Here is a 17,105-nt window from a genome sequence, read left to right as displayed (position 1 = left end):
GATATGATTTGCCTTTTGGATGTAGACAACATCTCTTATTTCCTATCATAGGTGCCGAAGGTTTAAGGATAGAGTTCGACCGACAGTGTTCAACCGAGAGACGCCACGACCCGCTAACAATCATGGACGGAGCCAATCGGATTGTCTCTGTCAGATCAGGTGACGAGAGGGAGACCGTAAATCTAAGAGTGTAGAGTGTATGGCAATGAATCAAATATTAATGTGGCGACATGCCGTGTGTGCTTCAGGTCGGGAGTGGTCTGACTGGTCCAGCGAGTTAAGGATCCCAGGAGACGAACTCAAATGGAAGTTCACCAGCGATGGCTCTGTCAACGGCTGGGGCTGGCGCTTCACTGTCTACCCCATCATGCCTGCTGCTGGTGAGCTGCATGAAGACACACAACAAGCGCTGACACTAGTTTTGTCACCGGATATCAAACTGCACGGAGTGACCTGTCAAAACAAAACTCCCTCTGCGCATTGGCATAAATAAACCAGATAAAGTGACATCATACCATAAGTGTTCCACTAAACTGGGATGTACACTGAGCCTTTTTCCTGTCTTTCTTCAGGTCCCAAAGACTTGCTGTCAGATCGCTGTATCCTGTCCTGCCCCTCCATGGACTTGGTCACCTGTCTGCTGGACTTCAGGCTCAATTTTGCCTCCAACAGGAGCATCGTGCCTCGCCTGGCTGCCTCCCTCGCTGCTTGTGCCCAACTTAGTGCTCTAGGTACAGTATGATTGTCCAGATTTATGTCCAAATGTATTTGATACATTTTCTATAAGAGATTAAATATGTACTCTTGTTGTATTTGATGTCACTCTGTCCAGCTGCGGGACACAGGATGTGGGCTCTGCAGAGACTACGAAAGCTCCTGACCACAGAGTACGGTCAGTCCATCAACATCAACAGGCTGCTGGGTGACAGTGAAGGCGAAGCTCGCTCTATGGTGGGTAAACAGCTTAACTGAAATGTTTCTATTTTATTACCTTATACCTATAACCCTATTTTATTGTTTTTTTGCACTAGAGCATTTCAAATCCAGGAATTCATTTAGTAAACTCCACCACTGACTAATGAATTGGCAACACTTTTGCACAGAAACACAATCCAGCCATATACGAGGTTTTGACGTAGTCTTCTTATTGTTTTCCTTTCAGTGTTTTCTTGATATCTGCTCACACACTGTGTACAGCGCATGCAAGTAGATTTAGATTAGAATTAATGTAGTTTTGCGAGGGTAACTGAATGTTTTGCGGAAATAATTGTGTTGCTGAGAAGCTTCAACAAGATAAGTGATCAATGGCATCACTCTGCCTGCGGTAATTGTGTGTGCCGGGCTTCTTCAATTGTTATTGATAGTGTAGGAGACGATTTCTGACTGTTTATTTGTTCCATTGATTACATTTTTGTACCTTTTTGTAATGTATTTGCTTTCCACTCTCGCAGCTAATTTTTCTTCCCTTCACCTCGTATACCATCTACTGCAGTGCTGCAGTTTTCTGTTATGTTTTGTTTAATTCTTTGAGAACTGTAACATGGATACAAATAAACAAAGCCTAGATTTAGATTTAGAAATTGATCGATGACCTGTTTTTTTCCTACAGAGTTTCACAGGCAGTGCGCTGGCCGCTCTAGTGAAGGGGCTACCAGAGGCTCTGCAGAGGCAATATGAGTACGAGGACCCCATTGTCAGGGGAGGGAAGCAGCTGCTTCATAGTCCATTTTTCAAGGTATGCTCACGTTTGTTTCCTTTACAATACAATGGGTTGAGTGTGTGTTGGAATCTTTACAGATGCTAAGCTAATTTGAACCTTTTGTTCAGGTTTTGGTTGCTCTTGCCTGCGATCTTGAGCTGGATACTTTACCCTGCTGTGCCGAGACCCATAAGTGGGCCTGGTTCCGCCGGTACTGCACCGCCTCCAGAGTCGCCGTGGCTCTAGACAAGAGAACGTCTCTACCAAGACCCTTTCTGGATGAGGTGAGCGTCTGACCTTTACTTTTCCTTCAGCGCACTTTGACGGGAAAATGATCTTAATCCTTTTCCCTCCATTTTATCCGTTCCTCTTTGAAGGTGACAAAGAAAGTCCGGGAGCTCATGGCCGATCACGAAACCATGAACAGCCTCCATGAGAGTCACGACTTGTTCAAGCGCGAGCACGACGAGCAGCTTGTACAGTGGATGAACCGACGGCCAGACGACTGGACCCTCTCCGCCGGGGGGAGCGGCACCATCTACGGCTGGGGCCACAACCACAGAGGTCAGCTGGGGGGCATCGAGGGCGCAAAGGTCAAAGTGCCCACTCCCACTGAAGCCCTCGCCACACTGCGGCCGGTGCAGCTTATCGGCGGGGAGCAGACTCTGTTTGCTGTCACTGCTGATGGAAAGGTATTTGAAACAACTCACGTAGGCTGCATGTTTTTTATTAGAGCATTGATCAACAATGTCAATCTGATGACTTTCAGGAAATGTAATATACTGTCAGTCTAACATATGTTGTCTTTATCCTCAGCTGTATGCAACAGGATATGGAGCTGGAGGCAGATTGGGTATCGGAGGCACAGAGTCTGTGTCCACCCCGACTCTACTGGAGTCCATCCAGCACGTCTACATCAGGAAAGTGGCTGTGAACTCTGGAGGGAAGCACTGCCTGGCGCTGTCCTCCGAGGGAGAAGTCTACTCGTGGGGAGAGGCCGAGGACGGAAAACTCGGCCATGGGAACAGAAGGTCGAGACCGAATCACCCACAATTTTCAGCTCACAACACACGTCAATACAAATCCATGTCACTGTAAGAATTAAGGATTAAGTGCTTTTATAGTAACTGTGACTCCTCTTGACTTTAGTCCCTGTGACCGTCCTCGTGTAATTGAGTCCCTGAGGGGAGTGGAAGTGGTGGATATCGCAGCCGGAGGGGCACACAGCGCCTGCATCACTGCCAGTGGAGAACTCTTCACCTGGGGCAAGGGTCGCTACGGACGTCTGGGTCATGGAGACAGCGAGGACCAGCTCAAACCCAAGCTGGTTAGTGATCATTCAACTCGGTTACTCAAAATACTGCAGTATACACGTAGTGCGCTCAGGGCTTGCCAGTCAACTAAAAAGGCTAAAAAAGAATAACTGTCGACCCGAAGCGTTTGGACAGGAATCAAACAGTTTTACTCCGCCTCACTCCTACAAGGGTCACGGTGAGATAAAACTGATGTTGGTGTCCATGTGGTTTATCCAGGTGGATGCACTCCAGGGTCACAGGGTCATCGACGTAGCCTGTGGCAGCGGGGACGCCCAGACACTGTGTCTAACAGACGATGACATGGTCTGGTCCTGGGGAGACGGGGACTACGGCAAATTGGGCCGGGGAGGCAGCGATGGCTGCAAAATCCCCATGAAGGTGAGGCAATTTACTCTGCAGTTTGCACCGGAGGTCAGCCGGAGCATCACTTTATACTTGTTTCTCTAGTTATTTTAAACAGGAAGAGACCAGAGTGTGTTGAAAACTACAGACGTAACTTCTTGGGTTTCTTGTAAGATGAGAAGCCTCAACTATTATTTTCAATATTTAGTCAGCTACTAAGAAACCTGGTCATGGAGAGGGATGAAAGGGACAGTTTGACTTTTTAGGAAAAGTCCATTAAATCACAAGTAGAGCTACAACACTTAGTTGTTTAGTTTATGAAGAGAAAAGTTTCCGACTTTGTTGATAATCGATTAATTTTTTGCTTTTCTTTGTGATTTATGATAATTAATAAAGAGTCTTTACTTTTGGACAGTTGGTTGGACAATGGAAACATTTTGAAGACGACACTGTGGACTCGATTAATCAATTAATTGTGAAAGTAATCAGAAGATTAATTGATAATAAAATGAATCTTAATTTGCAGCTCTATTATCATGGCATATCTCATTTATGTGGAAAATTAACCAGATTTGGTTCCATTGAGAGTTGCGTGTTGGATGTTTCTTCACCAGGAATGATGAAGAGGTATTAATAATCTCAACATGCAGCAATGAACATGTTCCCTCAAGGATCTAAACATCTGATACTGAATGTCTGTAAAATGAATCTGGCATTGATGACTCAGCATTTGCAGCTGGACTTCACTTATCTGAAAAATTGAAATGAGTCCTACACACTCCTTCACTGAGCACATACACTCTTTTTTTTATTGTTTAATTACATTTCTATTTTTAATTCTTTTATGTTAGTCCCATTCTGATTCAGACATCCTTGAAAGTCTGCATATAAGGGGGAACATGAGACATAAAGAGACGTGAGTCACTGACAGAATAGAAAGAATAGAAATCAGAGTTCTTTCATAGTTTTTACCCTTGGTCCATGTTTCAAACTATGCCGTGTTGGGTCCTTGAATTTTAAAGAAGTTGCCTGGAAAGTCCTTGAAAACTTGAATTTGATGTTTAAGAAGTTGTGGTACACGTTAGTAAGAACTAGTCCATCCTCAGATTGATGTATTGATTTCTTGTTTTCAGATTGACTCTCTCACCGGCCTCGGGGTGGTCAAAGTGGAGTGTGGCTCTCAGTTTTCTGTGGCTCTTACTAAGTCTGGTGCCGTGTACACGTGGTATGTTCAGCACACTACAGAGTGCATCTTTCGTAACGTCTTGTCTCACTGTTGTTGGAGAAAAGATGGCTCAGTTGTGTGTCGTGTCATCTCTAGGGGTAAAGGGGACTATCACCGGCTAGGCCACGGCTCTGACGACCACGTTCGACGACCCAGACAGGTTCAGGGGCTTCAGGGGAAAAAGGTCATCGCCATCGCTACGGGGTCACTGCATTGTGTGTGCTGCACAGAAGATGGTGAGATTGACCATTTTATGCAGATATTCCTTTTTTTCACGTGTTCTGTTTATTCAGATTGTTTATCTACAGATAGTCTTTGCCATCTTGCCAGTTGGTATCAGAGTCCCAACAGTTCAGCTAAGTCTGGTTGGACTGCAGCTTCACAGAAAGCTTTTCTGTTGTGTTTGGCTCAGGAGAAGTGTACACATGGGGTGACAACGATGAGGGCCAGCTTGGAGACGGGACCACCAATGCCATCCAGAGGCCGCGGCTTGTGGCAGCGCTGCAGGGCAAGAAAATCAACAGGGTGGCCTGTGGCTCTGCTCACACCCTCGCCTGGTCCACCAGCAAGCCCACCAACGCTGGGAAACTGCCTGCACAGGTACTGTACAGATTTCTCTGTCCATATGTTCCAGTAGATGGCAGTAAAACTTTGCCAGCAGAAGCGTTATCAGAGCAAACTCGCAGATGCCTTTCATGCTGTCAATCTGACTGTCTGTGTGGTTTGTTCCAGGTTCCCATGGAGTACAACCACCTGCAGGAGATCCCCATCATGGCCCTGAGGAACAGGCTGCTGCTGCTGCATCACATCTCCGAGCTCTTCTGCCCCTGCATACCCATGTTTGACCTGGAGGGTCGACTGGGTCAGACGGGTCACGGACCTTCAGTGGGTTTCGACACGCTCAGGGGCATCCTCATCTCCCAGGGGAAGGTGAGATAGCATGAATTTTAACCTATATATAAAACTTAAACAGCAGTGACTGTCTGCTTGGCACTAAAACAGTATCTTATTTGTCTGGTGGAACAGGAAGCAGCTTTCAGGAAGGTGGTGCAAGCTACAATGGTGAGGGACAGACAGCATGGACCTGTGGTGGAGCTCAACAGGATACAGGTAGAGTTTTAACATTTACATGCTCGTAATCTGTTTCACAACCGCTTTCATCTTTCTTCAAGCCTCCTCCTCCCTCTTGCTGTACCTCTCTCCCCCCTCCCTACTCTCCCTTGGAGGCTGTGTTCCAGACAGACTCCTGAGCATTACATGTGATGTCTTTCATAAGGGGTTTTTTTTTTTTTTTCTGCGGTGTGTGTGTGTGTGTGTGTGTGTGTGTGTGTGTGTGTGTGTGTGTGATTTGTCTACAGGAGTTCCTGGACTGAGTTTTAGACTTTACTCCACATACAGTCTCCGTTCAGGACCACTGTTCTCCCCACCCCTCCCTCCCTCCCATGTAGCTCCGGTTTTATCCGAGCTGTCACATCCAGGAATTCATGCCTGTCAGGACTTCCCTTCTATCTAGCAGGAAGTTATTAAGCACAGAAGAGAAACAAACCAGACCATAATCTCTTTTTTTTTATTTCTTCTTCACCCTGAAGGTGAAGCGTTCCCGTAGCAAAGGGGGCCTGGCAGGTCCTGACGGAACCAAGTCTGTATTTGGTCAGATGTGTGCCAAAATGAGTTCGTTCAGCCCAGACAGCCTGCTGCTCCCTCATCGAGTGTGGAAGGTCAAATTTGTGGGTAGGTGCTACACTGTCTCCCCAAAAGTTTGCATTTTTCTTCATCCTTCTTCATGTTTTAAGAACCCTTCTTCTTTTTTTTCCTCAGGGGAGTCAGTGGACGACTGTGGTGGAGGCTACAGCGAGTCCATCGCCGAAATGTGCGAGGAGCTTCAGAACGCCCTGACCCCGCTGCTCATTGTCACCCCCAACGGCCGCGACGAGTCCGGCGCCAACAGGGACTGTTTCCTGCTCAACCCCGCCGCCAAGTCCCCTCTTCACATGAGCATGTTCCGCTTCCTAGGTATAATCCAGTTAATCTCCCAGTCAGGTTTTCTGGGGTGTTAATCCTCCATAAACAGAAACTGAAAATATGCGTGTTTATTTTAAAATGAACAAATGCTTCGTGTGCGTTCTCGCTGATAAAACACCTGGCCTGAACTGTTGAGCATGCTTCATTTAAAATAGATATTTCTGCTGTTTTGTTGCAAACATTCTGCACAGTGCAGTGAGAGGGCATTGTTCATGTTTGATCTGTGTGTAATGCGCTCTGCCTTGCTGTGTCTGCAGGAGTCCTCCTGGGCATTGCAATCCGGACTGGAAGCCCTCTTAGTCTGAACCTGGCCGAGCCAGTGTGGAAACAGCTGGCAGGCATGAACCTGACCATTGCCGACCTCAGTGAGGTATGTTCATAGTCCTGCTCCTCTCTACAGGCTACAAGTACACACTGCCGATGATTGATAAGGAAAATGTTACTTTTATAACACTGGATGAAAGAACCACGAGTACAAACACACACTTCTCAGATTATTTAGAAGAAACTGAATAGATTTTTCTTTCTGGTGCAGACAAAATGCACAAGTGGTCCAGACCTGTCAGTAAAAACACTTAAAGGTGCAATATGTAAGAATCTTAATTTAAAATATTAAAAAATGAACTTAAATTATCAACAGAATGTGAAAAACTAGAATGGAGATAAAATAATTTAATCGTGCAGCTCTTCTAGACTTCATGAATTTTACGAAAACTGCCTTTAAAGCCTGGCGCTTGCCCCGGGGGCCTGGTTAACTGAGCTGTGTAGCTAACGGCAGCTTTGTTAGCAGCATTTAGCGGTTTCACGGGCGATATGCTGCCCCCTATTTGTTTGGAGTACGAATTTGACTTTGTCAGTTCTGGGTTACTGTAGAAACATCGTGGACTCCATCCGCCATCCGTCCATCTCCTTCACTGTCACATAATACTGACATGTTTTGTTATGTGGATGAATACAACCAGATGTCCCTGTAAATCCTCCTACAGTAGCTGTGTCTCAAATTACAGCATGTCTTGCTGAAACTAAGAAATGGATTTCCAAAATGTTTCTACAATTTAACAGAGAAAGGTGTACTGACCTCTCCCCGCTCTAGAATTTGCTTTATTATGAGTTTTTCGTCTTGTTCGTGTGCTTTATGTGATAATTTTAAAGAGTAACCCTGTAAGGTTGCCAGTTCTTTGATTCCAAGGTGTCTTTCAGTGCTGAAGGTTACTGAAATGCTTTTGTACCATGAAATTCAACAGAGACATGTAAGTGAGGCCTCTCCTTTGTTTGCATTCGATTCAGATTCATTCTTTATCGTCTTCTGTAGAGAATTTGTGTTTTCACGGCCTGTGCAAATTATTATCGCACCCTTATAGCTGAGGGCAAGAAGCTCCTCCTAGAGCATCTTTAGCAAGATGTTTTTAGCGGCTAACTTCATGTCAAACCATCTCGTCTTTAAACATCATTGGGGGTTTTGAAACCAGCCATTCGCTTTGAGTTTATGTAGTTCGGAGAGTCGGAGTCTGACTTCGAGCCGTTGGACAAACCTCACAAAGAGAAAGCACAAAACTGTTCTTGCGTCTTTGTTTGACGAGCAGCTTAGTGTAATATTATTGTAATGTTCTGTAACCTTTTGGCTGTCTCTGGGTACACGAAGGAATGTCTCCCTTTATGACACGTATTACGTAACATTTCTAACCCTCATGATCAACGTTATAACCTGCAAAAAGAACACATTCCTATACATTCCTCCCCAGATTAAGCCTTAAGCCTATCAGCTCAGGGGTGCAGCCTGAGCTCTACAATAAGAAACGTGTCTGCAAACTCGCACTGTACCTGCTATTCAAAGGTTCAAGTCAATACTCGTTTGAGCAGAAGAAGCTGTGAGCCACAATCTCGGCTTTTGTTCAAGGGTCCACTCCTGCCCTCACGCTGTGATCATGAGCTCCTGAACCATCTTTCGGAGGATACTGGAGTGGAAAAAAAGGCCTTTCTCCTGCACAATGCCGCTCTTGTTTCGCGGTTTTGCCCTTGAGATATTCGAAAGGTTGGATGGGAAGTAAATCCAGCACAAGACGGATGGAGCTCACCGGAACTGTGTTGTGCGCACGAGGGGCCTGAGTGCAGACAAACATAAATACACACAACAACAACAAACAGATGAATGTGTATACAAGATTATATTCAGACAAATGGGTGTGGTAGTTGTGTCAGAATATTAAGCGGTGATCTGCTCTCTTCCTCAGGTTGATAAGGATTTCATTCCTGGTTTGATGTACATCCGGGACAACGAGGCCACAGCCGAGGAGTTCGAGGCCATGACCCTGCCCTTCACAGTGCCCAACGCCAGCGGCCAGGACATCCAGCTCAGCTCCAAGTACTCCCACATCACCCTGGAGAACCGAGCAGAATATGTCCGCCTGGCTATTAACTACAGGTGAGAAATCCTCACTGAATGAACAAAGTTAGGACTCTCTGATCTTGGTTTGTGTTTACCTTTCTCTGTTTGTTTCCCCACTCTTTAGGCTCCATGAGTTTGACGAGCAGGTCTCTGCCGTACGCGAGGGAATGGCTCGAGTCGTTCCAGTTCCCTTGCTGTCGCTTTTCACCGGATACGAGCTGGAAACTATGGTTAGTGAGAGCAGGTTTTAAAGTTGTGACGTCTCTATTCTCTCTGTGTGCTGGTTATATAGTAAATGTATTCCTCTCCTCAGGTGTGTGGAAGCCCCGACATCCCTCTCCACCTGCTGAAGTCAGTGGCCACCTACAAGGGAGTGGAGCCGACATCGTCGCTCATTCAGTGGTTCTGGGAGGTGATGGAGTCCTTCTCCAACACGGAGAGGTCTCTGTTCCTGAGGTTCGTCTGGGGTCGCACACGCCTGCCTCGCACCATCGCTGACTTCCGTGGGCGAGACTTTGTCGTGCAGGTAAGAAGAGGAAACCTGAGTAGTCCTAACTTTAATTATTGATTATTTAATAATTATTGCAAATATTTTAGCTTAAAATAAATAAAATAACAGCTTCAAAATCATTTGGATGGTAAACTGACTTACCACCAACTCACACACCACCAGTCATTAGTCTCCAGCTAAGGGGAGGCTGTGTTGGTATTCTCAGTTACTGTTTATCAGACCACAAATGAGACAAAAATTATGGTGGAAAAATTTATGCTGGAGCAGACCATTACTGAGAGCCAACTTGTTGATTAAGTAACCACTAACTGCTGCTAGCTGTCTCTCAGTTAGCCGTGCAGGTAGCGGTCCTGTTAACGTTAGCTGACTCTGCCCTGACTGTGAGCGCAGAGAATCATGAGTGTTGGTGTTTACACATCAAGCAAAGTAAGGAGCTTTGACCCGAAGCAGGGGAGACCGCGTGGAAATGCTGGCGGGCAGCAGAGCGGTGGGGAGCGTCGGCTAATACGAGAGCTGCAACAGCTACCTGAGCTAACTAGCGTAGACCTGTCCATCAGAGGACTCCAGCAGCCGGACAGAAAATTTTCTCCGTAAAATATGATCGAAATGGCGATTTGTAAATTCACCCCAGCTCATGTGAAAGTGAATTGCTCTCTAAAACTGTATGGGTGCTAAAAAATACCAATTCTTGCATAATGTTGCTTTATTGTGGAGAATCATGCAAAAGAAACCCTGTTTAAAGAATTTGCTTTTAATTTAAATTGTTATTATTATTATTATTAGTATTATTGTTATTTGTGTAGCTGCGAGTGAGATGAATGTGTGGATCTGTGTAAAAACAGTTTACTGCAGGTGATGTGCTGGATTATTTTCTTTCCTGGCCGTGAACAATGACTCTGAGTCGTTGTCTTTTACCTAGAGGTTGCCAGGCAACCAGTGGAGACTCCAGTAAGTCATTGAGCTCAGCCAGAAAACAGTTGAACGCATTAAACCACATTTGTTTTTAAACTTTTTAATGCTGTAGCCCCTTAACACAGAGGTATAAATCCAGCTTTGTTTTGACCTGATTCGGAGACTGTGTAACTCTAATAACTCTAATAACTCTCTCTGTCTGCAGGTGCTGGATAAATACAACCCCCCTGACCACTTCCTGCCAGAGTCCTACACATGTTTCTTCCTGCTGAAGCTGCCCAGGTACTCGTGTAAACAGGTGCTGGAGGAGAAACTGAAATACGCCATTCACTTCTGCAAATCCATCGACACCGACGACTACGCCCGCATCGCCCTGTCCGGGGAGCCCGCCGCTGACGACAGCAGCGAAGACTCCGACAACGAAGACGCCGACTCCTTCGCTTCGGACTCCACCCAGGACTACTTAACTGGACACTGAACTGTGAGCTTAATCGAAAGGCGGAGCTGCCACAGAAAGACTGCAATTTATCTCACCTATTAATTAATCCACACATTCATACAGGCATTGTACTAAGACACAAACGTCTGTGGGGGAAAAACGTGCAATGAGCTTTAAAAGCATTATAAGCTAAAGAGAGGAACAAACGCAGGTTTGCTCTGATTTAGTTTCTTTAAAATAAAGTGGGGTGATCAGCTGCACATGTAATTGTCGTGTTACATGGGAAATATGTATATTGTTACAGTTACAGAATTAAAAAATGGCTCCAGCCTAGCACTGTGGTAGATTTCTCCCTCTGGTTTGTGTGAATTACCTGTCCCTAGTTTGTATATAGAAATTGATGTGCAACAAAACAGTAGTATTACTTTTTGTTTCTTGGTAATAGCCATGTTTCTTTATAAAAAAAACCCCAAACATTTTTAACTTAAAAAAGTCAGTGTTTCTCACTCGGCTCGGTCAGAGCCCACTGAAGGGTCATTTTACGATTCCTGTACTTACCCCCCCCCCTCCACCATGTTTGTGCACTGTCTCCTTAAAGAATGTATATAATATGATTGTGCCATGTATTCACAGAAAGGTCTCATTCCTGCATATTAAATGTTAATACATTTCTGTTAATAAATTCAAATGAAAAAAGGACGACTGAAGGCCGAAGCCCTCTTTGTGTGGGTTTGGTTGAACATTCATTCAGATTTACCTTCAGTGATTGTGTGTGTTGTCGTCGCAGCCGAACAAACGGCAGATCTGAAAAGGAACAAGCGCGACACGAATTGAAACAAGCAGTTTCAGGAATCATTTCAAAAATGATCAAAATGTTCTCTGTAAATCTTTATCAGACGTTGTACTCTGGATTATTTGTTTGGAAAGGGTTAACAGCCTGCTCTCCTTTTATAAAACCATCATATTGAATTTTTTCTAAACTAGGTCAGAGGATCATTCGGGCTTTCCTCCCCTCTTCTCACCAGGCGGAGGAGCTTTGGTCGAAATTAAATCAGATTTTTCCTTTTCGATTTCTTTAAGAATCCTTTTTAATAAACTGTCACAAAGGTTGTAGCGGGGTGGTGGCGGGGTGTTATCTTGACATCACGGTTAACCCCGCAGCTCTGGGATTTAAAGAAATCTCATAATTACCAGCTGTTGTCAGCTGTGCCCGAGTATCATGAGGGGCCGCGCCTCCCTCACGTGCTGGGAAAAAAGGTGATGTGATGTGGGGGAGCTTTAGACTTCACTACACATTCCTCATCGTGTCTCTGGCTGTAGTAAACTTTGTCGAGTGTGTGAGTCTGTAAAATCATGTGCAGTTCAAAGGCATGTGAAAAAAAGAGTGTTTTATGAAGGCTTGATTTGGCTTAAAAATCATTAGCATTCTTTGTAGACTTAGCGCTTATTTTCAGAAATAATCACAAAGTACATTATGCTGGTGGGAGTCAGGTGCTTCTCAATACAGTGAAGGAGGGAGGAGAGCGGAGACGAGGACTGAACGCTCTCCTTCAGCTACAGTTGTGTGTTATATACTCGGTTACGTAAACTACTTCTGACAGCAGCCACACAAGGAAACATGTGAGTAAACGTGGCAAATCTCTACTATTGTAACTAAAAAAAAGTTTTAAAGGTGCACTACGTAGTTTTGTGGAGGACATTTTAATCAAGAGAAAGAAGAGTTTATGTCTAAACAACCTAAATAAACAAAACTCAACTTATATGTGGCGGACCCTGCCACCTTTCTAGCTTCAAACAGTGTTCTGGGACCTTATTTTCCTCTGCGAACAATTGAATTTCTTCTCCCTTTTAAGGTTTTTAATAATTTTCACAGATTTCTGTCCATTGCTTTCAGTGATGCACAAACACAGAATCAATTTCACATTCATTCATTCATTCATTCATTCAGTTCTGTATTTGTGATCTTGCCTGATCTCTGATCACTTGTTTGAAAGGGGTGTGGATCACTAATCACGGCGTCTCAACATACATGCAGTGTGAGCATGTGGGTGGTGTTTTGAATCGGACTTGAAACAAATGTGACTGGATCCTTTGAAAAGTCGCTGCTTTTCCAGGAAATGAGTTGTGGAGGAAGCTTGAGTATTAGTATAAACATCATGGTCAGCTGTTTAACATGTCGATGTTAACATGTAGAGAAGTCTCAGCCCGCTGCATTCAGATCACGTGGGGGGAGGGATGCTGCTCAGCTTGGGATGGACAGACAGGGAGACAGACAGACAGACAGACGGGGAGACAGGGAGAAGGCAGCTCTCTGGGTTTGCAGCACATGACTGCATGTGGGAGGTAGACAAAAGAGCCTGGTGGCTTTGTGTCTGCAACTTCTCGACAGCTTCCCGAGCAGAGAAATGGTTTCACATTATAAACATCTACTGTCAGGAAACACTAGATTCATAAATCGTGTTACTTTTGTCCCAGTTTTTTCCTTCTTCATAAACTGAAGCTCAGCATTAGGAACCCATGAGTTACTATAAACACTGGTTTGGGATCAGTCATGAGAGAATTTTGACTTGCATGATCAAAGCCGGAGTAATGAGGACCAGTGAGCCGTGTATAACCACTATTAATTCCTGGAAAGGCAGAGTGAGTGTGAGACTGACTTGGAGCGGTGGGTTGGGGAATGAGGCTGCATGACTCAATACTGAGCTCTACGTGTTTTACAGTTAATGTACGTCACACTAATAGACAACATTTAAAGCCTTCTGCATTTCTTTATAACATGAAGACATGAAAGCAGATAAAAGTGTCACCGGCCTTCATTTTGTGCCCAGTGGCGGACACAACGCTGCACAGCATGCTGAAAGTGAAGACAGTAAATATGGTGCACTATGACGTAAATGGCGAATGACTGCAGGCACAGCTCAAGCTATACTAACGGCTCAGATACTGTAGTCTGTAAATGCTAATGTAAACATGCTAACATGCTCACATAGACAATGCTAACATTCTGAGGTTCAGCAAGTATAATATTTACCACGTTCATCATCATCGCAGATGAGATGGTTTCGGACAGATTTCTTTGGTTTGCAGACCGACTGTTGCACCAGCTGTCTGGGTGACCGGTCAGAGACGATCATGCAGGTGAAGAAGTCGGGCCTGGTTACATGTGGTGCTGGTTGGATGTACTGTGACACTGGAGATGGCTTATGTTGAAATTAATAATAATAAAAGATGTTAATGTTTGACCAGGGTGACCGGTAGTCTCCTATCCCACCACATATTGACCTCATCCTAAAGGTTTTATATGCTGCCTCCTGTCTGAAGTCCTTTAGTGACCTGACCTATGCACCTGTTGACTTAAACAGCTACCAGAGGAACCCAGCTTCTCCTTGCACCCCGAAAGGATCAGAGGATCATGGAAACAAGACATTAGGCCTCGGGGCTGTCTATGAAAAATTCATGCCAGCCCAGCCACAGCTACTGAGAAGATTAAACTATTGACCCATGGCCGGTCGGAGAAGCAGTCCAACTCTTCTGATGGTTCAGTGGGAACATCCAAATTCCATCGAAACAGCATAACAGCCCGCCTTCTGAGGAAATCTGGCACAATAATCCCCCCAAAATGGCCTTTTTTTCCAGGGTTTAACCAGCTAATGAGAAGTTTAGATTTTAGATTCCATCCGCAGACATTAAGTCACTGAGGGACCGGTGGTCTGGAGATTATTATCATCATTCAGGCCGACCTGGAAGGTTTTATTGGGCTGCTGTGTTTGAACAGGAAGGAATTAAGTTGTAGTAGGTGTAAGAAACGAGGGGTTTCCCGAAGAAGAAGTGCAATTACTGCCGTGATGAATGGCTGCAGATTAGCCTCAACCCCGAGGTTCAATACAACCACTAGTTCAACCTGACAAGCTGGAGTCACGACCAAATAGAGGGTTTACAACTTCTTAAATCAGGTTTCTTAAGGAAGATCAGCAGCATAAGCCCACCAGAGCTCTATAGGTCTTTAATTGGACTTGATCTTCATCATCTGCTCTCCTTTCAGCCCTCAGGGCGGCTCCGCTTTCTTCACTCTGTAACTCAGGCTGAATGTGTGCTGTGCGCCTCGCTTGGCTGTCAGCCATTTGTGCCAGAGCCCTGATGAACTGGCAGTGGTGGCTTAGGCCTCACCCATTGTTTCTCTCCAAACGGTTGGTTAGCTATCTGCTGAGCCAGAGAGGTCACTGAGTTGGTGGCAAATGATCCTGCCCGTCTGCAGTATGCTGAGAGGGAGGTAAGTGAATACAGAGAGCGGCCTGAAGCTCAATGTGGGGGCAACATCTTATTCTCACCAGTCTGACGAGGAGCGTGGTGATAAAGTGAGGTGAGGAAGTTGAGTCTTGACTCTGGGAAACAGCAGCTGAGGAAGCAATCTCACCTCAAGTTCCTCCGTTTAGTAGCTTTTCTCCAGCTTTCCATCAAATCACACGTCACAATAATTCCTATTTTCTTTGAGCACTTTAAGGACTTCTGATACACAATGGCACGAAAGCTGTTTGATAGCATTTTGATACAATGTGCTGGTGAAGATCATGTGATGGAGCTCCAGAGCAGCTTCTGAATGGACACACTGGAAAGACTGTTTTCTCTTGTGATGTGAAGTAGTAAAAGTTATAGTAACTGCAAAATGCTTTTCACGAGTTACTACACATGCAGTGCAACAGAGGCAGACAGAGCGGTAAGTGGACACCGAGACGCCTCTGTGTGACGCGTTAAAGTAATATATAATATATATAATATATCTGCTACTGAAGTGTTTATTGAAGTGTTTTGAGACACTGGTTCTCCAGCACATTAAAGACAAGATCCCTGCCAGCCTGGACTCTCAACAGTGAGCTTTCAGAACCAACAGATCCACAAAGGATGCCATCTCCACTGCCCTTCACTCAGTCTTCACCTCACCTGGATAATAAGAAAAGCTACGTCAGAATGCTGTTTGTTGACTTCAGCTTAGCATTCAACACAATCTTGTCGATGAAGCTGATTGGAAAACTGAACACTCTGGGCTTCAGTACAACACCCTGCAGCTGAATATTGGACTTCCTCACAAGCAGATCGCAGACAATCACACCTCCTCTATGTTAGTACTCAGCATCGGAGTCCCTCAGGGCTGTGAGCTGAACCCCCTCCTGTTCACACTGTACACCCATGACTGCATGACTGTATGCATGCAGCACCACCGTCACCGGCTGCATGACAGACAACAATGAGAGTTCATATTGGAAGGAAATCAGTGAAAAATCTACTGCTCAGCATCAGATAAACCAAGGAGCTGATTGTCTATTTTAGAAAAACGGAGACAAAAACACCCTCCACCCCTTTAAAAGTCACAAAAAAGGTTTCCTGTTTGCTGGGAGGTCATCACTCAGTCAGTCTGTGCATGTATGGGACTCACAGAGTCAGTAGTGGGACTAGTTAACATCATTCAAATCCTCAGGCTCACTCTCCTCTCTCCTTGCTGCACATGTGATCGCTCTACTATATCTCACGCCAGCCCACAAGACCAGTGTGCTGCCTCCCCCCGGGTCATCTTTACTGCGTAGCTTTCATCCTTTGGTGTCACAGGCAACAGTGAGTCCAGACCAGGTGACTCCATCCGCTCAATGGGAAACATTGTCTTCGCTGACTTCTGGGAAATGAGAAGGTCGATGCTGGAACTCCACTGCAGTCACTCGGTGATCGTTTTGGGAGTTAATGGAAATATATTTTTGTCGCTGATTTTGTTCAGTTCACTGGATAGATAATTCATTGGGGGAAGGTTTTAGTGGTGGGAGTTTCTAATTACTTAGGTCCTATTAGTCTGGTTCACTGGCTTTTCCCTCATGGATGGCAGGATGTTAAAATCCTAATCTGCTAAATTGTGTTGGGTCAAAGGAAAATGTATTAAGAGATTATTTTAAAATAAACTCACTGATTTTGTTATAACTCGAGATAATGCACCCCGAAATTCCCCGAACCCCCGACCGGAAACACTAACTCAATTGCAAATTATACATTTTGAGATGAATCTGCACATTTGTGGCCTTTGCTCGGTTGTTTTCTGACTATTTTTTAAATTAAAATAAATCTGAATGGTATCAGAAGTACTCTCATGCTTTTTAGCCTCGAGGGATATGAGCTTGCTGAATACGGATGGGGTCATCTGATGGGTAGCTAATCAATAACGTCTTTTAAAATGTGACACCCTTTATTCCCTGACTGAAAAAAAGTTGGGATG

General features: G+C 44.9%; 1 protein-coding gene across 3 annotated transcripts in view; it reads left to right on the top strand.

Annotated features, from left to right (window-relative positions):
- Window positions 1-11,551, top strand: part of herc2 (HECT and RLD domain containing E3 ubiquitin protein ligase 2) — a 42,514-nt gene extending 30,963 nt beyond the window's left edge. For all 3 annotated transcript variants that reach the window (XM_073477267.1, XM_073477266.1, XM_073477265.1), the window contains exons 70-91: window positions 52-159; window positions 249-380; window positions 573-731; window positions 833-951; window positions 1,610-1,735; window positions 1,828-1,983; window positions 2,077-2,391; window positions 2,516-2,730; window positions 2,849-3,026; window positions 3,232-3,393; window positions 4,491-4,582; window positions 4,679-4,818; window positions 4,995-5,182; window positions 5,315-5,512; window positions 5,609-5,692; window positions 6,172-6,313; window positions 6,401-6,595; window positions 6,862-6,974; window positions 8,836-9,026; window positions 9,115-9,220; window positions 9,304-9,516; window positions 10,619-11,551. In XM_073477267.1, coding sequence (XP_073333368.1) covers window positions 52-159; window positions 249-380; window positions 573-731; window positions 833-951; window positions 1,610-1,735; window positions 1,828-1,983; window positions 2,077-2,391; window positions 2,516-2,730; window positions 2,849-3,026; window positions 3,232-3,393; window positions 4,491-4,582; window positions 4,679-4,818; window positions 4,995-5,182; window positions 5,315-5,512; window positions 5,609-5,692; window positions 6,172-6,313; window positions 6,401-6,595; window positions 6,862-6,974; window positions 8,836-9,026; window positions 9,115-9,220; window positions 9,304-9,516; window positions 10,619-10,891 — 3,605 coding nt within the window. In that variant the 3' untranslated portion in view covers window positions 10,892-11,551. The remainder of the gene's footprint in view (window positions 1-51; window positions 160-248; window positions 381-572; window positions 732-832; window positions 952-1,609; window positions 1,736-1,827; window positions 1,984-2,076; window positions 2,392-2,515; window positions 2,731-2,848; window positions 3,027-3,231; window positions 3,394-4,490; window positions 4,583-4,678; window positions 4,819-4,994; window positions 5,183-5,314; window positions 5,513-5,608; window positions 5,693-6,171; window positions 6,314-6,400; window positions 6,596-6,861; window positions 6,975-8,835; window positions 9,027-9,114; window positions 9,221-9,303; window positions 9,517-10,618) is intronic.
- Window positions 11,552-17,105: the final 5,554 nt, after the last annotated feature.

This window comes from Pagrus major, chromosome 11, assembly GCF_040436345.1.
Source record: "Pagrus major chromosome 11, Pma_NU_1.0".
NCBI classification, from domain to species: Eukaryota; Metazoa; Chordata; class Actinopteri; order Spariformes; family Sparidae; genus Pagrus; species Pagrus major.
This window is presented reverse-complemented; position numbering and strand designations above follow the sequence as displayed.